General features: G+C 42.3%; 1 protein-coding gene across 1 annotated transcript in view; it reads right to left on the bottom strand.

The window, feature by feature from the left end:
- adamts3 (ADAM metallopeptidase with thrombospondin type 1 motif, 3) overlaps positions 1 to 21,257 on the bottom strand; it is a gene marked incomplete at its 5' end in the record, with an annotated part of 230,994 nt that overhangs the window by 126,956 nt on the left and 82,781 nt on the right. The window contains one exon of the mRNA XM_079251468.1: positions 9,860 to 10,050. Within this exon, the coding sequence (XP_079107594.1) occupies positions 9,860 to 10,050 (191 nt within the window). The remainder of the gene's footprint in view (positions 1 to 9,859; positions 10,051 to 21,257) is intronic.

Genomic DNA, 21,257 nt, shown 5'->3' on the forward strand with positions numbered 1-21,257 from the left:
AGGAAAATCAAGCAGTATGAAGAAACTAAAAGCAGTGAAATTCCTGGGAATTCCTGCATTAAGGGAAACAAGGTCTTGAATGTTTTGTAGAATATTCCAGTCTGAAGGAGCAGGATGCCAAAAGGCTGTTTTCCCAAAGTCAGTAGAAGAAGCGTACAAAGCCTTAAAACTCCCAGCAATGGCAGCAGGTGGACCTCTGATAAAGATGCTCATACATGTAAGGAGGAAGCAGATGCAGAATGCCCTCCTGATCAAACTATCAGTGTCTACGCCGACGGGTTGCCAGATCAGGTCGCCCAACCTGAAAATAAAGCTCACAATGGAGAGTCTGAGTTGTCCAGCCTGGTAGAAAAACAAAGGGAGGCATGCAAAACCAGATCTAGCTTATCCACAGCCTGGGGCGGGAGCAGGGTGGGATTAAAAGTGCACAGCCCCCTGGGCCCAGAGTGTTCCAGGGGCCCCCTTCCCCACCGCAACATTGTGGAAACTGTGAATGATACTATCTGGAACTATCTGACTTTATGTACATTTTCATGTCCAAACTGCTGGTGTTTTCCCTACATGGGCCCTAAGTGGGCCCCTGGGCCCATTGGAACATGGATGCAGAAAAGATTCGCTCTTCCTCGCAGTTCTGAAGTGAGAAGATGAGGTCATCTGTATCATACGCACCTCGCTCTGTGTGTTTTATTGTCCATTTCTTTAAGTTTTAGCTTGCTGTGTTTCTCTTTCACTTCTGGTTTTAGTTTGTTTTAATCCTCCTTTAATGTTTCTTTTGCACCCCCGCCTTGATCCTCGCAGTTGCCGTGCCCTCTGACTGAAGATCACTGCGATCGCTTGCTCTGTTTTCATAGCGAGAAGCTCGTCTGACCGGATGGACCCCTGGAAGCTCTCCCAGGATCATCTTAACCTCTGCCAGCCTCAGACATAAAAGCATTGCATGGAATCGACATACTATGTCCTGCTGTTTCTCACGAATGTGGAACAGTTTGCATTATTAGACGGAATATTTTAACGCTGTAAGCTACAAATAATGTGTGTTCAGGGAGTAAATCCCAAGTCTGATCACCATGTTTACATGTTTACTGGATTCCACTTTAATATCTGCAGATCTCAGGAATTTTGCCAGGAGACTATTTCAGTTCAAGTTGTGAATTTTTATTGTTTTTTGGGTTTTTTTTTTTGTAGATATTTGGCTTAGTAGGTGGTTGTAGGTCGTCCAATGCAGTTTGAATCCTGCTCTCCCCAGTAAATCTGTCCCTGAGCGAGACCATTCACCCCCCTCGCCTCCAGTGTCGGCATCGCTGGTGTGTGAATGTGAATGATGCTTCGGTCGTGGCCTGAGACGCTGCTGGCCCGCACTGGCTGCTACGTTTGTCACAATGCCCGGGGCAGCTGTGGCTGCACATGTAGCTTTCCATGACCAAGCATGAAGGAATAATGAATTAAATGTAAAACGCTTTTGGTGCCTTAAAAAGCTAGAGAGAAACCTAATTCATTATTATTATTATTATTATTATTATTATTATTATTATTATTATTATAAATATGTCTTTAATAAGCTTAATTCCTTTCAAACAGAGCAGCAGATCAGTGTAGTTTATCTGTAGATGTAGCTGCAGTACCTGCAGTTTTCCAATAGGGGGCGATAAAACTCAAGCATCACTTACATTTCAAAGAACCTGAAAGGTGGAGTATGTAAGATTTTCAATATTTTCTCAATAAATTAACTAAAAAAATAACTACAATCATAATTAGATAGTTTTTTTTAAACATGTAGGTTCCAGTCTGTCCATATTTGATGTGCTATTAAATTACAAGTTTAATTAATGACAAAGAACCTTCTTAAATGTTTGCCTACCAGTAAAAAAAAAAAAAAAAAGTGCTTTTTGTCATTTGTCATTAATTAAACTTGTAATTTAATAATGCATCAAATATGGACAGACTGGAACCTACATGTTTAAAAAATATATCTACTCCACCTTTAAGGTTCCTAGTCCTACCACCATCTTCTACTGATGTTTAGCAGAAGAATAAGTTTAATTTTCTATATTATTTAAAGTGGAAAAATTGTATTTTATATTCTCAATAAAAAAGATAACATTGAAAGTGATGCTGGTTGGAAGCATCATCAGTGGCAATGCGCAATTTACTTAGTTAGTTACTTAGTTACTTAGTTAGTTGCTTACTTAGTTAGTTAGTTAGTTAGTTAGTTAGTTACTTAGTTAGTTAGTTAGTTAGTTAGTTTCGTGATGGGCCAAATGGAGAGCTTGTGTCTACCCTCAGCAGTCTGAGAGGAAAAACCGCATTAGACAAAGAAGATTAATATCTGTTTTTTGTTTTTGTTTGTTTTAATGAGCACCACACAAACTGAAGCCACTTTCACCGTCTCTTATGGAGACAGCTGGAGGAAAGATATGGTTTGGTTTGGTAAATCGTTTCATTTGGCTGTTTGAAGAAACAAAAAAGGAATAAATCATGCACGTGACTGAGCAGGATGGAGCAGCTGAATGTGCAGAAACAAATGAGGATGGTATCAGGGTATCTTGCCACCTGATTTGTTGATTTTACATGAGATAAACTCTTTAAAAAATAAGCAACAGTGACTTTCCGGAAGCTTCTGCTCACTAATGGAACCTCATTAACGTCATGTCATTTGCGGCAGCAGACTGGAAGCCGAATGTGGAAAATGAAGCCATTGCTGCCTGAAGTTGTGGCCTCCATGTCAACAACCAAAGACAAAACAGACGCAAACAGATGCAAGCAAACAAGCTCATTAACCGCGCCAACCGCTTCCAATCCTCCGGAGGACGTCTGGAAGACGAGGCTTCGTCCCGATTCACAGGACGAATCGGAGAGGAGGACAAAAGGAGGAAAACTGGAAGGGAGAAGATGAAATGAGAAGATAACAATGAGCAGAAGATGTGAAAAGGAGGCTGAAGAGAGGATGAGCCGAGATGATGGATGGAGACGAGAAGGTGGACAAAAGGAGGGGAAAAAAAGAGTAGGAGGCAAAAAAACGAGTGGGAGGAGAAGAGAGAAAGACAATGGGTTGAAAAAAGAAGAAAAAGCACGAGAAAAGAAGGAGGGAGGATGTAGAGGGGGAGAAGAGCTATTTGGGACAGAAGTGCTATAAATGTATTCCAGGCTGGAAAAGGAACTGGAAGGATGAAAAAAGGTGCAGTGAGAGGAGAAGCGATTTAGAGATGGAGTCTGGATGTGGCAGGCTGAAACAAGTTGCTGCTGCCAATCACAAATAATCAGCGTTCAGAGGCCAGAGGGCGAGCTGGCGGCTGACAAAGCCAGCAGGGACCCCTGCTGGAAGAGCTCATCCACACTGGAATGAGAATCACTTCCATCTGAAGCTCTGAAAACACAACCTGCAGCTCCACCGTCACACGTCTCTATCTGATGCTTTTCTGCTACGTGGTTTTCTAACTCTGCTCCCCAACGTGTCATCATGTACGTAAAAGCTCCTCTTCAGCACATCGCAGAGGCTTCCAGCCATTCCTGACTCCTTGCCGAGGAACAAGCGGCACAACGCCACTTCCATCCCATCGGATTGCGGGAAACCAGATCTCGCAAGTTTCCTCCAACTCCTGACAGGCTTTCCTGTGGCTTTTCATCTTCCACATGTTAATGAGCCAAAAGTGGCGCCCGAGTGAGATGATGGTCTGAATCGATTGTCAGAAAAATGCAATGAAATGTGTCTTGATGAAATAAGCCTTCTGAGGTGCGAATAGGTCCAAAACAAATGTTCAAAGAGAAGCTGGATCCTCCCTGCCAGGGACATGACGCTGTGCTCTTAGATGTACACTAAACATACAGATGTTTTTGTTCCAGGACAGCATAAGATCTCAGATTATGAGGTCAAACCAACATCTGGCTGTTAAAAGTGAAGCCTATGCTAAAGTGTCAAAACTGCAGTTCCCCCTTCATCCACTAGGGGCTCCAAAATGGCACAAATCCCCAGACACTCCCATGTTAAAAAGACCAACTTCACAGCAGAAATAAACATGTTTACAGCAGAAATAAACATGTTTACAGCCTGCTACAAAAATCCATTTTAGGTTTAATAAGTCAGGTTTACCTTCAAGAAAACTGTGGGGGGGAGTGACTTTTTTTCTAACTCGCCCTAACTCTTTTTTTTTTTTTTTTTAAGTTCAGCATAATTAGGGGCGTGTCATTTTGACTGACAGGTAAAAAATGTCTCGCTTCAAGGAGGAATGTTGAATAAACACAGTTTTTAGCCGGTTAACAGTGTTTAGCTTACTTCAGTTAGTTGGTTGGCTCCCATTAGCTTCTGTTAGCTCGATTAGCTCTTAGCTACAGAGAGCTCGGAGTTCGCTCGATGTCAATCATCCACCATGACGCTCACAGCCCCCCTCTCAGCTCCACCTCTTTGCCCATATTTGTATTTTCCGGGCGAGAGGACACACATGCCCCTGCCAAGATGGCGATGGTAGGAACCGCCCACCGAGCTTCAATTCAGCTCTTCAGAAACCTACGGGTGACGTCACGGAGGCTCCGCCCATCTTTTATGTATAGTCTATGGTTACATAGCATCACGTCACTGATCATCATTTTCTTTACAGGAAACTATTCAACTTGTAAATTCTTAAGCTACTCATCAGCAGCTACATCTCCTCTCTTCAGACTCCACACGTAGCAAGTAGGGCTGGGCGATACGATGATATATATCTGTTAGACGATAGAAAATGTCGATTGTTTCAGATGAGGCTCTATCGTTTACGCCACAATATTTGTTTGGAAAGTTAAATAAAACTAAAAAAAAAAAAAGAAACAACAAAACCAGACATACTCGAAAAGGAGTGGGCAGGTTAAAAAGAAACTGCTGTTTTACAGCAGTATTTTACGTCAAGATGCGCTTGACAGCGTGCAGGCTGCAATATATAACCAAACATGGAGGAAGACGGAAGCAGACGTGTTTCAGAGCAGGATAATTCACTAAAAGATGTAAATAAAATATAGACTTTATTTTCTAAAGTGTACATTATTCAAAGATTATTTATTTCTATTTTTCATGCTTCTCTTTATCTTATTGTTATTTATCTATTTTATATTTTGATATTATATGTCTTGCTCCTCTACACTCCTGGCAACCAGTGCAAGCAGCTAAGAGTTTCATTTCACAGGGAAACATGTTTCCTTACTGAGCTCATGACAAGAAAAGCTCTGAATCTAAAAGATGAGCAGAACAACCCAAACTGATGAGCTTGTTCCTAAAAGAGGGAAATTTCTGTCTGGGTGCGGTTTGGAGATAAAAAGACCGACATGGAACCGACAACAGACTAGCTCACAGTCCCAACAACGGATTCCGACACAACTAACTCATTTTATCACCTGCGCAGGAATCAGGATAAAGAATCCAGAATAAAGAATAGAGTCAAGGAACAAAAGCAGCGTCAAGTGGAGGCGAAAGCTCAGAATACGTAAACTCTGCAGCAGGTATTTACCTGTGAAATGTCGTACGGCCAAAGTTCCCCCAGATGGAAGGAGATCACTGCTGCCGTTGCCTAGCAACATCTGACACATAACTGACTGACACAACATTATAAAAACAGTTTTATATGGTTATGTGTATCGTTATGGGGAGATAAAATTAGCTTTTGGTCATATCGCCCCGTCCTAGTTCTAAGCTTATCGGATGTTCTCAAAGTTTATAAAGCTGCCTGTGAGCATAACAAATTAAGTTTAATTAGGCCCCGCCCCTCATTTCATCGCTGCACTCTGCTCGCTGTGTTGACATGCAGAGCTGATGTCTGACAGGATATCCTGCTGCACTTCTGGAAGCGGACATGTAAGTTCATTACTTACATATAATTCTCAACATTTCGGAGGCGTCGTGGTAACAATACAGCCGAAGCGGTCCACTGAGCTGGAGAAGAGCAACAAAACGTGATTCAAGACCTTCTGTGGAAAAGAAGTGGAGCAGAAAGCCTTTCATAAGCAGAGAATACACTAAAGAATCCTCCAACAGAACGTTTTATTCTGGGACTTAAAGAAACTATGTTAATGTCAAGGACAGGAGCAGCTGCTCCATCACACTCCGTCACCTCAAATAATGACAAGTAGAAAGGTTTGGGATTTCCTGCAGCCATGACACACAAAACAAATAAAATAGCAACAGTTTTCTTTATTTAAAGTTACTTTAAGGACTCAAACAGGTTTTGTTGCATTGAATTATGTTAATATGGTGAGAAAGGTGGTGAATGGCTGAACTGCAGGGAGCTGAAACACAACAAGGAACGTACTCTGACTGTTAACAGGGGTGGAGGGCTGTGGACATGCAGGCTGAAGCATGCAGGGTTGCACTGAGATGAATCCTCTCCCTTGTCACACGGAGGACCTGGCGTTATGGAAACGCGTCAGAGAGGAAAGACTTGCAGCTCGTGCAGAAGTCTTCACCAAGTCTGACCAATGTCCAAAATATCAGAGGAATTTTGCCAAAAATATTAAAGAAACAAGTCAAATTTAATTTCATGCCTATTTAGGGAAAATGGGTCATCTCTTCCTGACTCTTCAGTCACAGAAATTCCTGCTCATCTCGGATTATGAGGAGAAAAAGTGCTCGAGGAGCATTTCTGCTCTGTGGGATAGAAGCACGTGGTGTAAAAGGTGTAGTTGGGATTCACACGGCATCCATCTTTCAGCAGCCAGATTGTAGCATCAGTAAAGGTCCGAGGTCAGATCGTAGGTCAGGTCTCTCTTTACCAGAGTAAATAAAGGATGCCCTGATGTAACTGAATGCAGCAAGCTGCCTTCCTTCATGCACAGGTTCCATGTTGCCAGGTTGCATGTCATCATCCCATTCTGTGTTGCCATGCCAACACATCGAACCAGGAATTTTATCATTCATGTCTGGAAATACATTGTACTATATCATATTACATTCCAGGTTATTTACACTTACTTTGTACATATATTTATATACCTTTTCTCTTTATTAGTTTGTTGATATTTTTAATTTTATACTGCTTTTGTTTGTTTGTTTGTTATATAAGTACTTCTGTACATGGATGGTTCAACAACTACATTTTCCAACTTGGGATGAATAAAGTACTATTATCTATCTATCCATCTATCTTGCTGATAATATTCATCTGACATGACTGTTTATGTTCATTGAATATGCCGTAAAACTCATGACAACACCAGACATGAGGATTGTGCCACGTTAATGGCCAAGAATGTTGAGCAGACTCATAAAGGTTGTGCTTTGGCTCAAAACTTCTGATTTCCTGACCGCTGTGTGATAACTATTACAAAAGCCAGCTTACAAAAGGAGCACCAACGTCTGCACCAGCGTCTGCACCAGCGTCTGCACCAGCGTCTGCACCAACGCCTGCACCAGCGTCTGCACCAACGCCTGCACCAGCGTCTGCACCAGCGTCTGCACCAGCGCCTGCACCAGCGTCTGCACCAGCGCCTGCACCAGCGTCTGCACCAGCGTCTGCACCAGCGTCTGCACCAGCGTCTGCACCAGCGTCTGCACCAACGTCTGCACCAGCGTCTGCACCAGCGTCTGCACCAGCGTCTGCACCAGCACCTGCACCAGCGCCTGCACCAGCGTCTGCACCAACGTCTGCACCAGCGTCTGCACCAGCGTCTGCACCAGCGTCTGCACCAGCGTCTGCACCAGCGTCTGCACCAGCACCTGCACCAGCGTCTGCACCAGCGCCTGCACCAGCGCCTGCACCAGCGTCTGCACCAGCGTCTGCACCAGCGCCTGCACCAGCGCCTGCACCAGCGCCTGCACCAGCGTCTGCACCAACGCCTGCACCAGCGCCTGCACCAACGCCTGCACCAGCGTCTGCACCAGCGTCTGCACCAGCGCCTGCACCAGCGCCTGCACCAGCGTCTGCACCAGCGCATGCACCAGCGTCTGCACCAGCGTCTGCACCAGCGCCTGCACCAGCGTCTGCACCAACGCCTGCACCAGCGTCTGCACCAGCGCATGCACCAGCGCCTGCACCAGCGCCTGCACCAGCGTCTGCACCAGCGTCTGCACCAGCGTCTGCACCAGCGTCTGCACCAGCGTCTGCACCAGCGCATGCACCAGCGCCTGCACCAGCGCCTGCACCAGCGTCTGCACCAGCGTCTGCACCAGCGTCTGCACCAGCGTCTGCACCAGCGTCTGCACCAGCGTCTGCACCAGCGCCTGCACCAGCGCCTGCACCAGCGTCTGCACCAGCGTCTGCACCAGCGTCTGCACCAACGCCTGCACCAGCGTCTGCACCAGCGTCTGCACCAACGCCTGCACCAGCGTCTGCACCAGCGCCTGCACCAGCGTCTGCACCAGTGTCTGCACCAATGCCTGCACCAGCGCCTGCACCAGCGTCTGCACCAGCGTCTGCACCAGCGCCTGCACCAGCGTCTGCACCAGTGTCTGCACCAATGCCTGCACCAGCGTCTGCACCAGCGTCTGCACCAGCGTCTGCACCAACGCCTGCACCAGCGTCTGCACCAGCGCCTGCACCAGCGTCTGCACCAGCGCCTGCACCAGCGTCTGCACCAGCGCCTGCACCAACGCCAGTGTCTACGTGGGCTTCCTGTCAAATCACAGGTTAATTTTAAATTTAGTTTATTATTCTTTTTTTAAAGCCTTAATGGTTTTAAAATAAATCCAAACAACAAAACATTGATTATTTGTGTCTATTCTGTTTTTAAAGGATTTTTGGACTTTAGTGGACCAAAGAAATAAATCGTTTTTCTTCTGGTGCTCTTGAACAGTTGCAAACAACAGGTTAAAACCAAATCAGCACTGCCCCCAGTGGATGATCTGACTTAACAGCTATGACAACACATGGAAGTACGAGGGTGGTGATGTATGACGGTATTTCAAACAGTTCCTACTTACATGAAGGAACAGAAATGAGGGCGGCTGTAGCTCAGGAGGAAGAGCAGTTGTCCTTCAACTGGTAAGTTGGGGGATCGATTCCAGGCTTCCCCTGAAATGCCAAAGTGTCCTAGGGCAAGACACTGAACCCCAAACTGCCCCCCGATGTGCCTATCGGGGTATGAGTGTGTTGAGTGAGTGTGTGTGTGAATGGGTGAATGTGACAAGTAGTGTAAAGCGCTTTGAGTGGTCTGTATGACTAGAAGTACAAGCTATAGAAGTACAAGTCCATTTACCATTTACAGAAATGGGCCTTAAAATGTTAAAGTCAGAAGAAGGTTGGAAACATGTGAAAGTTCCAAAAACACAGGCATCAGGATTCTGGCAGTGAATATAAGGAGAGCATTTCAGTTGTACAGCATGTACAGCAGCAATCCAGAAGAAAAAATAAATAAAGCTGCAAGCTTCAGGGGAAACACAACAGCAGTGACATCCAGCTCAAACCACAAGCTCCAGGATGACAGCTGGAGGAGGAAAGGAGGAGGTGGACTCACATGATGTTCAAAACATTCAAGAAATATTTAGAGAAGTCGCACTGACATGTGTCCTGTCAGATGGTGTCACTGGCAGTGATGCTGCACAAGGAACAGCAGCATCTGAGACCCCTGACAGACCCGGAGCCACAGCAGGTGACATGAGGCCCCTGGCGGCACCAAACATACAGATCCACCAGGTTTCCATCTGGTTTGTCTGAGATCTGCTCAGTAATAATTAAAATAATTTCAAATTCTGCAACTTTATGAAAAACTTATTCTCATTGGTGAATTTTTAAGTCTGAATTGTATTATTTATTGCAATAACATAATAATTGATGATCTTGTCTTTGAAACAGAAATCTGTCAACCTGATAATCTGCCAGATGTGATTTTTTTTTTTTTCTTTGTTTTTTTCCTGTAAATTTACAACAAAATGTTTCCGGTCAGATAAACTGGATGGACTCACGATGTTCATCAGAGTGAGGAGGTAGTTCTGGACATGCTCTTTGCCGTGGAATCGAACCACCGAGTCATCGACTCCCAGCAAGATTTCAATATTGTAGTCATCGTCTCCCGCGTCCCGACGGCGGCGCTGGACGGTCTCGTTGACCTGCCGGGTTACAGAGTCCAGGGTTCCAGAAACATCTAGATCTGGTTCTGCAGAGAACAAAACAGGAACGACAGTGGGTTTAAACAGAAGTAAAGGTTTGTTACAAACTTTTAAAGAAAGTTTTGTTAAAGTTTTGTTTTGTTTCATGAAACGCAACATGTAGAAATGTTTTTTATCCACATATCACAACAAAAACATTTGAAGAGAGAATCAGAAGAATCAGAAGCAAAATGAAATAATTACAGTATGATGTATGATAAAAAAAAAAAAAGAAACAGGATCAGGCAGACTGTAGGTGCATTTCCACCTAGAATTGCACAAAAACTAAATATCGCAATAAAAAAAAACATTTAAAAAACATTTAAAAAAAGAATTATGCAAAAAAAAAAAAAAGTTCTTACTCTCTCATCAGGTGGTTTTTCAGAGAAATGTCTAGCAAAAGTGTAACGGAAACACTGTTTTTGCATTAACGTGTCTCCATAAGTGACGGGGGGGGTCATGACCAGTTCATTTCCAGTAAAGATGACCCAGTGTGAAACAAAAAGCAAATTTCAGAGTCCTAGAAAAGATAATGAGAGAGGAAAACTTCGAAAAGTCGTAGCAAATTTTCAGCAGCCTGTGGAAAACCCCAAAATAATGCAATGTGGAAGTGAAATGAAAAATACTTTATTAATCCCCAAAGGGAAATTCAATATTGTAGTATATAATAATTAATTTGACGAGGTCTTGTTCCGGAGGCTGATGGTTGCTGGCAGGAATAATCTTTCAGTCTTACATCGGACCTGAAGAAGCCTCTCACTGAACACACTTTGTTGTTTCATCACTGTGTTGTGGAGAGGGTGTGAAGAATCCTCCATCATCTTCATCAGCTTGTGCAGCATTCTTCTTTGGACAATCAGCTCCAGCGGCTCCAGAGTTACTCCAAGCACAGAAGCAGCTTTCTGGATCAGTTTGTTGATTCTCTTCAAGTCTCTGGTTCTGATGCTACTACCCCAGCAGATGCTGCAAAGCTGACTGCACTCTCCACAACAGACTTCTAGAAGATATGCAACATCTTGGTGCAGACGTTAAACCATCTCAGCTTCCTTAAGAAGTACAGTCTGCTCTGACCTTTCTTGTAGATGTAGTCAGTGTTGCATTTCCAGTCCAGTTTGTTGTCCAGCTGAACTCCAAGATACTTGTATTCCTCCACCACCTCCTCTCCCAGGATGGAAACAGAGCTTTGTTCATTCTTGTTCCTCCCGAAGTCAACAATCATCTCTTTTGTTTTGCTGGTATTTAATATAAGATGATTGCCACCGCACCATTTAACAAACTATGTTGAATAAGCTGCAATTCTCATAAAAAATCATTCAGTTGACGAGATTTTACAAGAACCAAGTCTTATTCTCGAAACACTGAACGATGGAAACACCTGCAAATTGCAGCTGTTGTTTGTCAAAACTTACAAATATATCTTTTATTTTGTGAACAAATGTAATGGAAACAGCTTGAGGCCACACAGTGGCGCGCCGTTTTTGTGCAAGATGAGGAAAAGATCACATCAGGAAGGATGGGTGGGTCTCTCTAGACTTTGCCTAAGGGGGGTAAGGGTAGAGATGCAACCAAAAAAGCACAAATTCAGACAGTTACAACATGGGGAATTACATGGAAGGGGTGGCATCTCCCAGCACGGCTCTCCCATCCAACTCGCCGCCCGTCAGAGGAGGGAGGAGAGTAGGCTCTGAAGAAAGTGGTGAAACATGCTGAGTGTCAGCAGCAGTGAGAGTCTGTGGACTTTGTCCCAGTTCATATCCAGTCTCTGCTGCTGCAGATGGAACGATGCGGACATGGAGGAGCTGAGATTATTAACACTCAGCCATGTAGACACGGTGGGGAGCTGAAGTTCAAGCTGAGCATCAGGATGAGGAAGAATGAGGATCTAAGCGACTCTGATTGTGGCTGTTGGTGTCAGATGGGATTTTACTAACTGCTTATCTACTGGGACCACCTGCAGGGTTTACAGAGGGCGGTCCGAAAGGGAAAATATTCAGCGATGAGCAGTTTTTTTCACCAAAATGTCTTGCTGATGTCAGATGTCAGAGTAGAGTGGATGAGAGGAAGTCGGAGAAGACCTGGCTCCAGCCTGCTATGCAGAACACACCCAACACGGAAATGATCGCAGTTGGAAAATTTCACCTTTTTTCATATTTCTTTCTTATTTTGACTATAAAAACAAATAATTTTAAATGTATTATAGTTTAGTTAGTATTTTTATACTTTATACATTTTGATTTATTTGTTTGTGTTTTATTTTACATATTTACACTAGTTAAAACAAACACATGACATCAGGATAGTCCGCTAGAGTCGGTCCGGTTGGGGACTCGGCTCAGTTGTAAGGAGTTGTATCCATGCGCTTTGGTCAAACGCGCCAAACCATTAGAATAATATATCCCCATTCCCACCAAACGTGGCGCTGTACTGGTACTTAGCAGAAGAGAGAACAAGACCAGCGTGAAGAAGAACTGTTTCCTCCACCTGCCAGTTAAACATGGAGACAAAACTATGGCTGTTTTGGGTTTTTATTGTGTCTTATGCAAGTATACTGCAGAAATCCACTGCAACAATGGACGCAGAATGAACACCAGACGAGGCAGAGGACCTCGCTATGTATTTACCCACAATGCAATGCTACGCCAAATGCAGGAAGACAGACTGAGACTTGTGTTTGTAGGCAGACCGGATCCGCTTCTCTGATCCGAATCTGATTTAATTTGGCACGTTCACATTTCCCCAAACTAAGCAGACTTTTAGAGCAAACGGACTCGGATTCAAATCAAAAAGGTTGATGTTCATGTGTCCTTAGTGTTTGTTATAACACTACCGTTTCACATTTCAACCCTTTTCCTTTTGTTACATTATTATCAACGTCTTTGTATGGTCTCAATCATTTGCTAAAAAAATATTTATTCTGTTTATTCTCATCCAAAACAAACGACAAACCACTCTGGCCTTTTTGTTAGTTTTAAAGAAGGGTTAATGATAATAGTCTTGTTTTTTTTCTTTACACATTTACAAAATTCATCCCACAGGTCAGTTTACAGAAGGCGTCTGGTCTGGTTTCGGCCCTCGGGCTGCATATTTGACTCCCTGTTCTACACTATGAGCTTCGGCGTTTGACTGACCAGCTAGCAAGTTACTGGCTGTATACTGGTGCAAGGATTGTACCCTTGTTTGTTTGGGGTATTTTTTGGATTTGCTTTTCCTTTTTTCATTTAAAAACTGATTATCTATGACCCCAGGTTTTAATTGTCCGCAGGTCTCAGGGAGTTAAAACTAAAATTGGCTGCAAGGTTGAGATTTATTACTGGGCGTCGCATGCTAAGGTTGGCTGGCTGTCCATGTCTGCTTGCTGGTACATTGTTATGTATCTACACCTCCATTCCTCGGCATTTGGCTTGTGTTTAAACACAACTCAGCACAGTCGGCACTGAGTTCATTCTGCCACAGTGCCCAGGAAATGCAACAAGTTTGGGAAGAGGATGTTCATTTACTGGAGCAGCACTGGGATGCAGTGCAATGGGAGATGTGCAGGAACCGTGTGATGCTACATGTCAACATGGAGAAAATCTCTGAGGAACGTTTCTGACACCTTGTTGAATCTGTGCCACCAAGAATGAAGGCAGTTCTGAAGAAAAACGGGGATCCAACCTGGTACAAGCAAGTGGTCACGAACGAATAATTACGATACATTTCGATACATTACGATACGACACGATAGGATACATGATACGATACATGATACGATACATGATATGATATGATACGATACGATACGATACGATACGATACGATATGATATGATACGATACATGATACGATACATGATATGATATGATACGATACGATACGATACGATATATGATACGATATGATACGGTCACGAACGAATAATTACGATACATTTCGATACATTACGATACATTATGATACGACACGATACGATACATGATACGATACATGATACGATACGATACTATACGATACGATACGATATGATACGATACATGATACGATACATGATATGATACATGATATGATATGATACGATACGATACGATACGATACGATGCGATACGATATGATATGATATGATACGATACATGATACGATACATGATATGATATGATACGATACGATACGATACGATACGATATATGATACGATATGATACGGTCACGAACGAATAATTACGATACATTTCGATACATTACGATACATTACGATACGACACGATACGATACATGATACGATACATGATACGATACGATACTATACGATACGATATGATACGATACATGATACGATACATGATATGATACGATACGATACGATATATGATACGATACATGATACGATACATGATATGATATGATACGATACGATACGATACGATACGATACGATATGATACGATACATGATACGATACATGATATGATACGATACGATACGATACGATATATGATACGATACATGATACGATACATGATATGATATGATACGATACGATACAATACGATACGATACGATACAATATGATATGATACGATACATGATACGATACATGATATGATATGATACGATACGATACGATACGATATGATACAATACAATACGATACGATACGATACGATATGATACGATACCGACTTTCAATATATTGACATTTCCATATCATTCAATTTGAGGCTGTTAGCAAAACAAGCTAACAGATTTGACCTCTGAAAACCGGCGTCTGCTCTGGGTAAGACCTTTCTGCAACATTTGTCTTCATCACAACTGCGAAACTAAATAAAAAACACAGTCATTGACATTTGAGATTTCATTAAACTCAACATCCTGAACGTAGTTTTCATTCCATCGCTCGCATGTCTGCCGTTTACACCTTCTCTTCCTCAAATCAGAGCTTACGAAGCCTTGAAGGGCAAAGTTAAGGCTTAAAATCTGAGTGTGGATGGAAGAAGATGGTGTGTGACACTGTTAAAGCTCTGCGGGTCATTGAAACCACAATTCGCCTCCACACAACAAAGGTCGATACGATTCACTGCCAGTAACAGACAAAACTGTTTATAGTTACACTATAAAGCATTTTTACAGCCTGCAGATTATCCTCTCTGCTTATATAAGAGGAAAATCTGATTCCACTTCAAAGCAACTTTCTGTCTTCACTCCATATGAAAATGAAGTGAATTATCTGACTTGACAGAATTCGGCCCCCTCTGCACCTCCTCCCTGAGGCTCAATCAGACCAGGAAATTGATAGCACTTCCTTTTTTGTGGAATTTAACTGTCTCTTAATGCCGCTTAACTGTACACTCTGACAGCACAGCGTAAGGAGATCACTTTGAAATCGATATGAAATGCTTTATCTGGTCTCCTCTGCAGCCCTCAGAGAATCCACTCGCGCTCTGAGGTGCCAACATGCTCAACGTTTTACCGCGTTACACTTGGAATCCCTGAAGATGGCTCCTTCCATCATAATAACCTAAATAAATATCTTTCCTTTGGGCACCAGCCTTGCTGTTGGTCAGCCTGGCAGAGAGCGGCAGCTTGAAAACCCAGCGGGGGAAATTTTGGCGATGAAGCATCAGAGTTGTCTCAGCTCCACCGTTCTGCTTTGCTGCAGTGTCTGGCTCACAGAGAGGCTGTTACCATGCCTGCACATTGTGAGTTCAGTGCACGTCAGAACGACATGACATAAGGAGAAGGTTCCACTTTTAACGCTCTGATTGCAGCAGACATATACTAAACATGGTGTCACGTCATCAAGACAACTGGGACAGAATGGAGGTTCTGCATGGAGGTTCTCTCTATCTTCATCCCACCAACCAACGACATGTTATGATAATTAGTTAATCTAAATTGTCCCTCGGAGTGTCTGAGTGGTTGCTTGTCTCTCTGTCTTGGTCCAGTGATGAACTTATGACCTATAGGTGTACCTGCCTCTCGCCCAATGATTGGTGGAATAGACTCCAGTTTCCCCACGACCCTTCATTTGAACAAGCAGTTCAATTTAATAATCCACGGATAATTATTTCTTACCTTTAACTCTTTTTTCTAGCAAAAAAAAAAAAAGTACAATTAGGTTTAGAAATATAGAGATATCTTCACTCAGTCCAAGGTTGCAACAATTTGTTGACAAAGTCGACAACGCTGACAATAAAAATTCATCGACACAAAATTTCATTGTCGATGCGTCGCCTTAAAAAATACCCGCAACAGCTTTGCTAATAAAATGCTGCGCCAAGCAACTTAATGCCATTTACCAACCACAACTTTTCAGACAGTAGAAGAACTGTAAACACCAAGCAAATGACGCAAAGCACCACAGGAAGTGCTGGGGGCAGGATTGTCCTGCAGCGTCTTTGTTTAAACAACAAAGAACAAAGTGATGGCAATGCAACTTATTTCCAAAGTCTGGGCATATTTCACGCTAAACAAAGTGTCAAACAGGTGAAATGTGTCGTCTGCCACGCAGAGTTGGCGTACCACGGCAGCACGACAGTCATGCATGAGCATCTGGAAGGAAAGCAGCCGGAGTCATGGTTTCCAGCGTTCTGGATGGCATAGTTAGCGTTAGCGAGTAGCGATGTGCTGTTGTTACCTCTGCCAAAGAGGTGATGTTTTTACCGCCGTTTATCTGTTTGTTTGTGTTCAGGATAACTCAGAAAGTTATGGATAGTTTTTTATTTTATTTTCAGGAGTTGTTAGAAATGTGAAAAGGAAGAAGCGATTTAACTTTGGTGGTGATCTGGATCACAATTTTGGTTCAGGAATGATTTTAAGAGATTCTGGCCCATGTTTAACTTACAAAACAGGCTTTTGTCAAATTGTAAATAATCATTTCAAAGCAATTCTACAAAAATTAAGATGTTAAAATATTTTATTTTGTTTTCACTTTTAGGTCAATTCTGTACAGCTTGGGTATGACACTATAGCTAAGCTTGAATGTTTCAAAATAAATTAGTAGTAAGCTGTAAAGCTTAAATCTAATATCCAACTGGTTCAGGAGTCGTTCTTTTAACTTACTAAAGGACATTATGTTGTGACTGACTGGGAATCAGGGGGACATTCATATGATGAAGATGAAGAGAGTGGTGTAAAACATACTGGAACCAGTAAAAAGAGCTGCGTCAACTGGAAGCACAGATGTTGGGTGGGACAGAAAAAATCGTGACTAATTGAAAAATGTATTTACGATTAGTCGACAGATAAAATAATTAGTTGCAGCCCTAATTCATTCATTCATTTTCTGCAGTGTTTAGTTAATTTCAGGGTTGCAGGGAAGCTGGAAATAATCCCAGCCTCATCCGGCGAAGAGGTGTAAGATATCTTTGTCGAGTCAGTCATTTCTTTCTAGTTATTTTGTTTGTTGTTACTATTATTATAATTATTATCATTATTATCATTTTTATTATAGTCAATAAGAAGAAATATTATTTAGAAAAGGGGGTTTAAATAAAAAACTGCTGTAATTATTTAATCTAAAACACAGTTTAATCGCATGATATTTGCCTCAAAAAGCATCTCTTTCTAAATGAATTTCAGTGGAAGACTGAATCAAATACTGGACACAGACATTACTAATGTAAAGTCAAGCTTCAGTGATGTCTGGAACATGCATTGCATTGCATTTCCATTTAAAACAGTAGAAAAGCGAACAGAAAATATCCCTGGCTAAAACAGAACAGACCGGAAATAAAAAGTGTCATTTTTATTCTTTTAACAAACTAACTTGATCTACATTAATCAGCATTAGGATGTGAAACGCAGCCAGGGTGGAATCAAGTGCATGTGGGAGCTGCTGCTGGGTAAAGACTGCGGCTGGAGGGGGCGGTTTGGGATGGGGGAGGGGCTTGAGGCAGTGACTGCGGGTCATTCAGAGGAGTAAACAATACATGTTTAAATGTCTGTCTCCAAAAAGCTTGAATAACACAAGAAAAAGATGCAATGATTTTCACTTAACGCTTTTTAAATGTTAGAAGGACACTTGCTAAAACTAGCGCGTTGAGTTTATTGGTCTGAACATGTTTCATGTCCTCAAAATGATTAGCATTCGGCATTTCCAACTCCCCATTTAAAAACAAAAATTAAGAAATCTTTTTTCTGCCACTTTTTCATTCCAACTTCATGAAAAAATTACTACAGAGCCCAAATTGCTTGGCAACAACAACATTTTCCTCCTGGGTAATTCTCTGCCATCTTCACCATCTGGACTTGGAAAGCAGGTCCCACTTGAGATCGGATGGGAAGCATCTGTGAGCCTCTTCAGTTCTCTACACAGACATTAGGTTTTTGCATAAGTTCAGGACTTTACAATGCCCTGAAATAATCATGAAATCTTCAAAGATTTTACTGAAAGTATGTTAGATTAATATGACGAGTGCAGAGAATGTACGTAAATAAAACATCAGCGTGTCTCTACATCACAGGCTTGTAAGCTCGCTGTGATCTTTGATAAGCCTCAACAGCGCTACCATGTTAGAAAGCTACAGTGATTTAATGTCAAAACTACAAAGTGCAATCTAAAATGTCTGATGATGTACCACTGTCAGAGCACAGCTTGGTACAAATGGCCTCCATTTTTAGAAAAGTAACTAATAACTAATGCTCTTATTAGGTTTATATATACACACAGCTCGGAAAAATAAAGAAAACACCTAAACAACACAATGTATCTCCAAGTCAACCACACAAATCAGCAGCACACACCAGGTAGGATCCCAGGTGCAGACTATGCAAAGGAGCCTCTGGTTATACTGGTTAACAAAAGTCAGTTCAACAGAAAGCACAAAGGAGGCTCAAGGAGGGACTCTGTTTGTTTAAGGTCCTTAACCCACAACTGCTCCTTAAACGGGTGCTATGATGGTATTTGGAGTTTTCTGAGCTTTCTACAGTGTTACAGTGTTGAATCCTCATCAGACATGTGAACGGCACTGTTTTTTATCACCTAAACGCATGTTTGAGTTTGAGTTCCGGCACTCTCTCCGTTCGGTTTCCATGGCGACAAAAAACGCGTCGTTTTAGTGAGATTTTTCTACTTGGAAATCCTTGTGACGTCCCGGGGGATAAGGTTCGGTGATTGGTTACCTTCTACTGGTTAACAAGAGCATGTACAAATACATCAGGCGGGTGGAAAACGTGGGATAAAGTTATTTCCAACGATGGCTGGTGAGTTTACCAAAGAGAGACATCCTGCTGCATTCGTTGCTGTGGGTTGCTGTTTTCCACTTCGTTTTCAGGGTCTGATTCAGGTTCCAACATGTAGGGCTGGATGTTATGTGTTGACATTGTATTTTGTTTTTTTATTGAGTTCATATGAGCCTAATTCTTCTGTTTATGAGATGTTACAATGACGGTGAAAGCAGGTGCGGTGCGCGCTCCCGATGTAGTGCAGTGGCGGGAGGCGGGGCTTAGTGCGGAAGAGTTTCAATCCTCTCGTTTTGCCCACAGGCTGATCTGACAGCCTACGGAGAGGGTCGGTCTGAAGTAAATAAAGCGATTTGTGACAATAACTCCATCAATCCCAGCCCTTCTGGTCTCAGACATGAAAATAAATTAGCCTGAAATGCACAGAATAGTTCCACTTCAACTTGGATAGGTCAAATACAGAAAAGAAATTTACCAAGTGGGGATCATTTAAGTGAACATTAAAAACAAACTAAACAAATTAGGGCCCAATCGATATATCGGCTGATATGGGGGTCCAGGGTCATATCGGCTATCGGTAAAAAATTGCAGATTTTTTCTGATATTTATTATTGATTTATTTTTGTCATATATTTGTTTCTGCATGTCCATTAATGAGACTGCCAGGTTAAAAATGTAATTTGGCTACTTATAAGTCACGGGGGCGGGGTCATCCTTGCTCATGGCTGCCTACCGTGGAAGCAGAGACAGAGCAAACCGGACGGTGAAACAGGTAGCAGCTGAGCCAAGTAAAGTGAAGTCTTCTCACCAGCATTTTATATTTTGTCACTGGTAAGTAGAAATGGTCAATAAACAAACACAGTTATGTTTTCCCTCTTATATTCTCTACAAACTTGTCATTTCGTGCTTTGTGGCTGCGCTGTGTTTAAAGTTAGGATAATTCTTACCTTGCTAAAAGTTAAGCATGCACAAATAAAATGAAGCATAGCTGTTTAAGTGCATAAAGCATCATAACTGGTGTGTTTTTAGTGACATAAAGTTATCGTGTTTCTTTCTCTCACTTAAAATAAGTGTAGTCTTCATTAAATGGCTCTTTGCCGTCGTAAAAGAAAATGTAGCAACCTGCTCTGTTAATACATCCATCCACACGCTGGGTTCTACTCTGTTACTGCAATAGTAGTGCAGTACATCACACCATGCTAACATTGTCAGGCCCAAGCATGATTAATATTATATACAATAAGAAAGATATTGGTGTTTTGTGACGGATAGACAGACAGGACAGACTATGCTGAAGTTAAATAGTGACTCGTCATCATCTCTAAAAAAATAGCCACAATCTGACGGCTATTTTTTCCAACAGTGTCTTTAAAAATGACGACTTTACATGTTATAGAGGCGCCCCCAAAACACCTGTAGTCATGAGGCAGGAAAGTCATCAGAGTGAGGAAAACTTGATGTTTTGCAGGAAAGGAAAGCAGTGCTTAGTGTTAAGCCTCGTGAACGTGTGTGAAAGTTGGTGGCTGCGTGCCATTTACACAACTTCTGAATACTTATTATTATTAGTGGTGCAACGGATCATCATTGATCCGCGATCCGTTCGGATCAGTATCTACGGTTCGGCAAACACGTGATCCACGGATTGGTATGAAAAAAAAAGAAAGCTGCGTGAGTAATCGTTCCACATAAGGGCAGCGTGGTCATGGCGAGCGGAGGAACTTGAACGCCCCAGTTCATTCAAATCCCCTGTGTGGGAAGACTTTGGTTTCCCTGTCAGATACGATGAAGAAGGAAAGAGGTCAGCTGATAAAACAGTGACGGTGTGTCGGCACTGCGGAATAAGAAAACCGGATTTACTTTTTTTTTTTAAATCAGTGAATAATTCAGGTAGTTCATGGTGTCTAACAGGTAGACATGAGTTTAAGAATGAGCTTAGAATGTAGTGTTTTAGCTTTGAGTAATATTACATTACATTACATCGGCTATCTACAGTCTTTATATCGGTATCAAAAAATCCATATCGGTCGGGCCCTAAAACAAATAAACAAAGAGAGCCACAGA

Source organism: Telmatherina bonti, assembly GCF_933228915.1.
Source record: "Telmatherina bonti genome assembly, chromosome: 13".
NCBI classification, from domain to species: Eukaryota; Metazoa; Chordata; class Actinopteri; order Atheriniformes; family Telmatherinidae; genus Telmatherina; species Telmatherina bonti.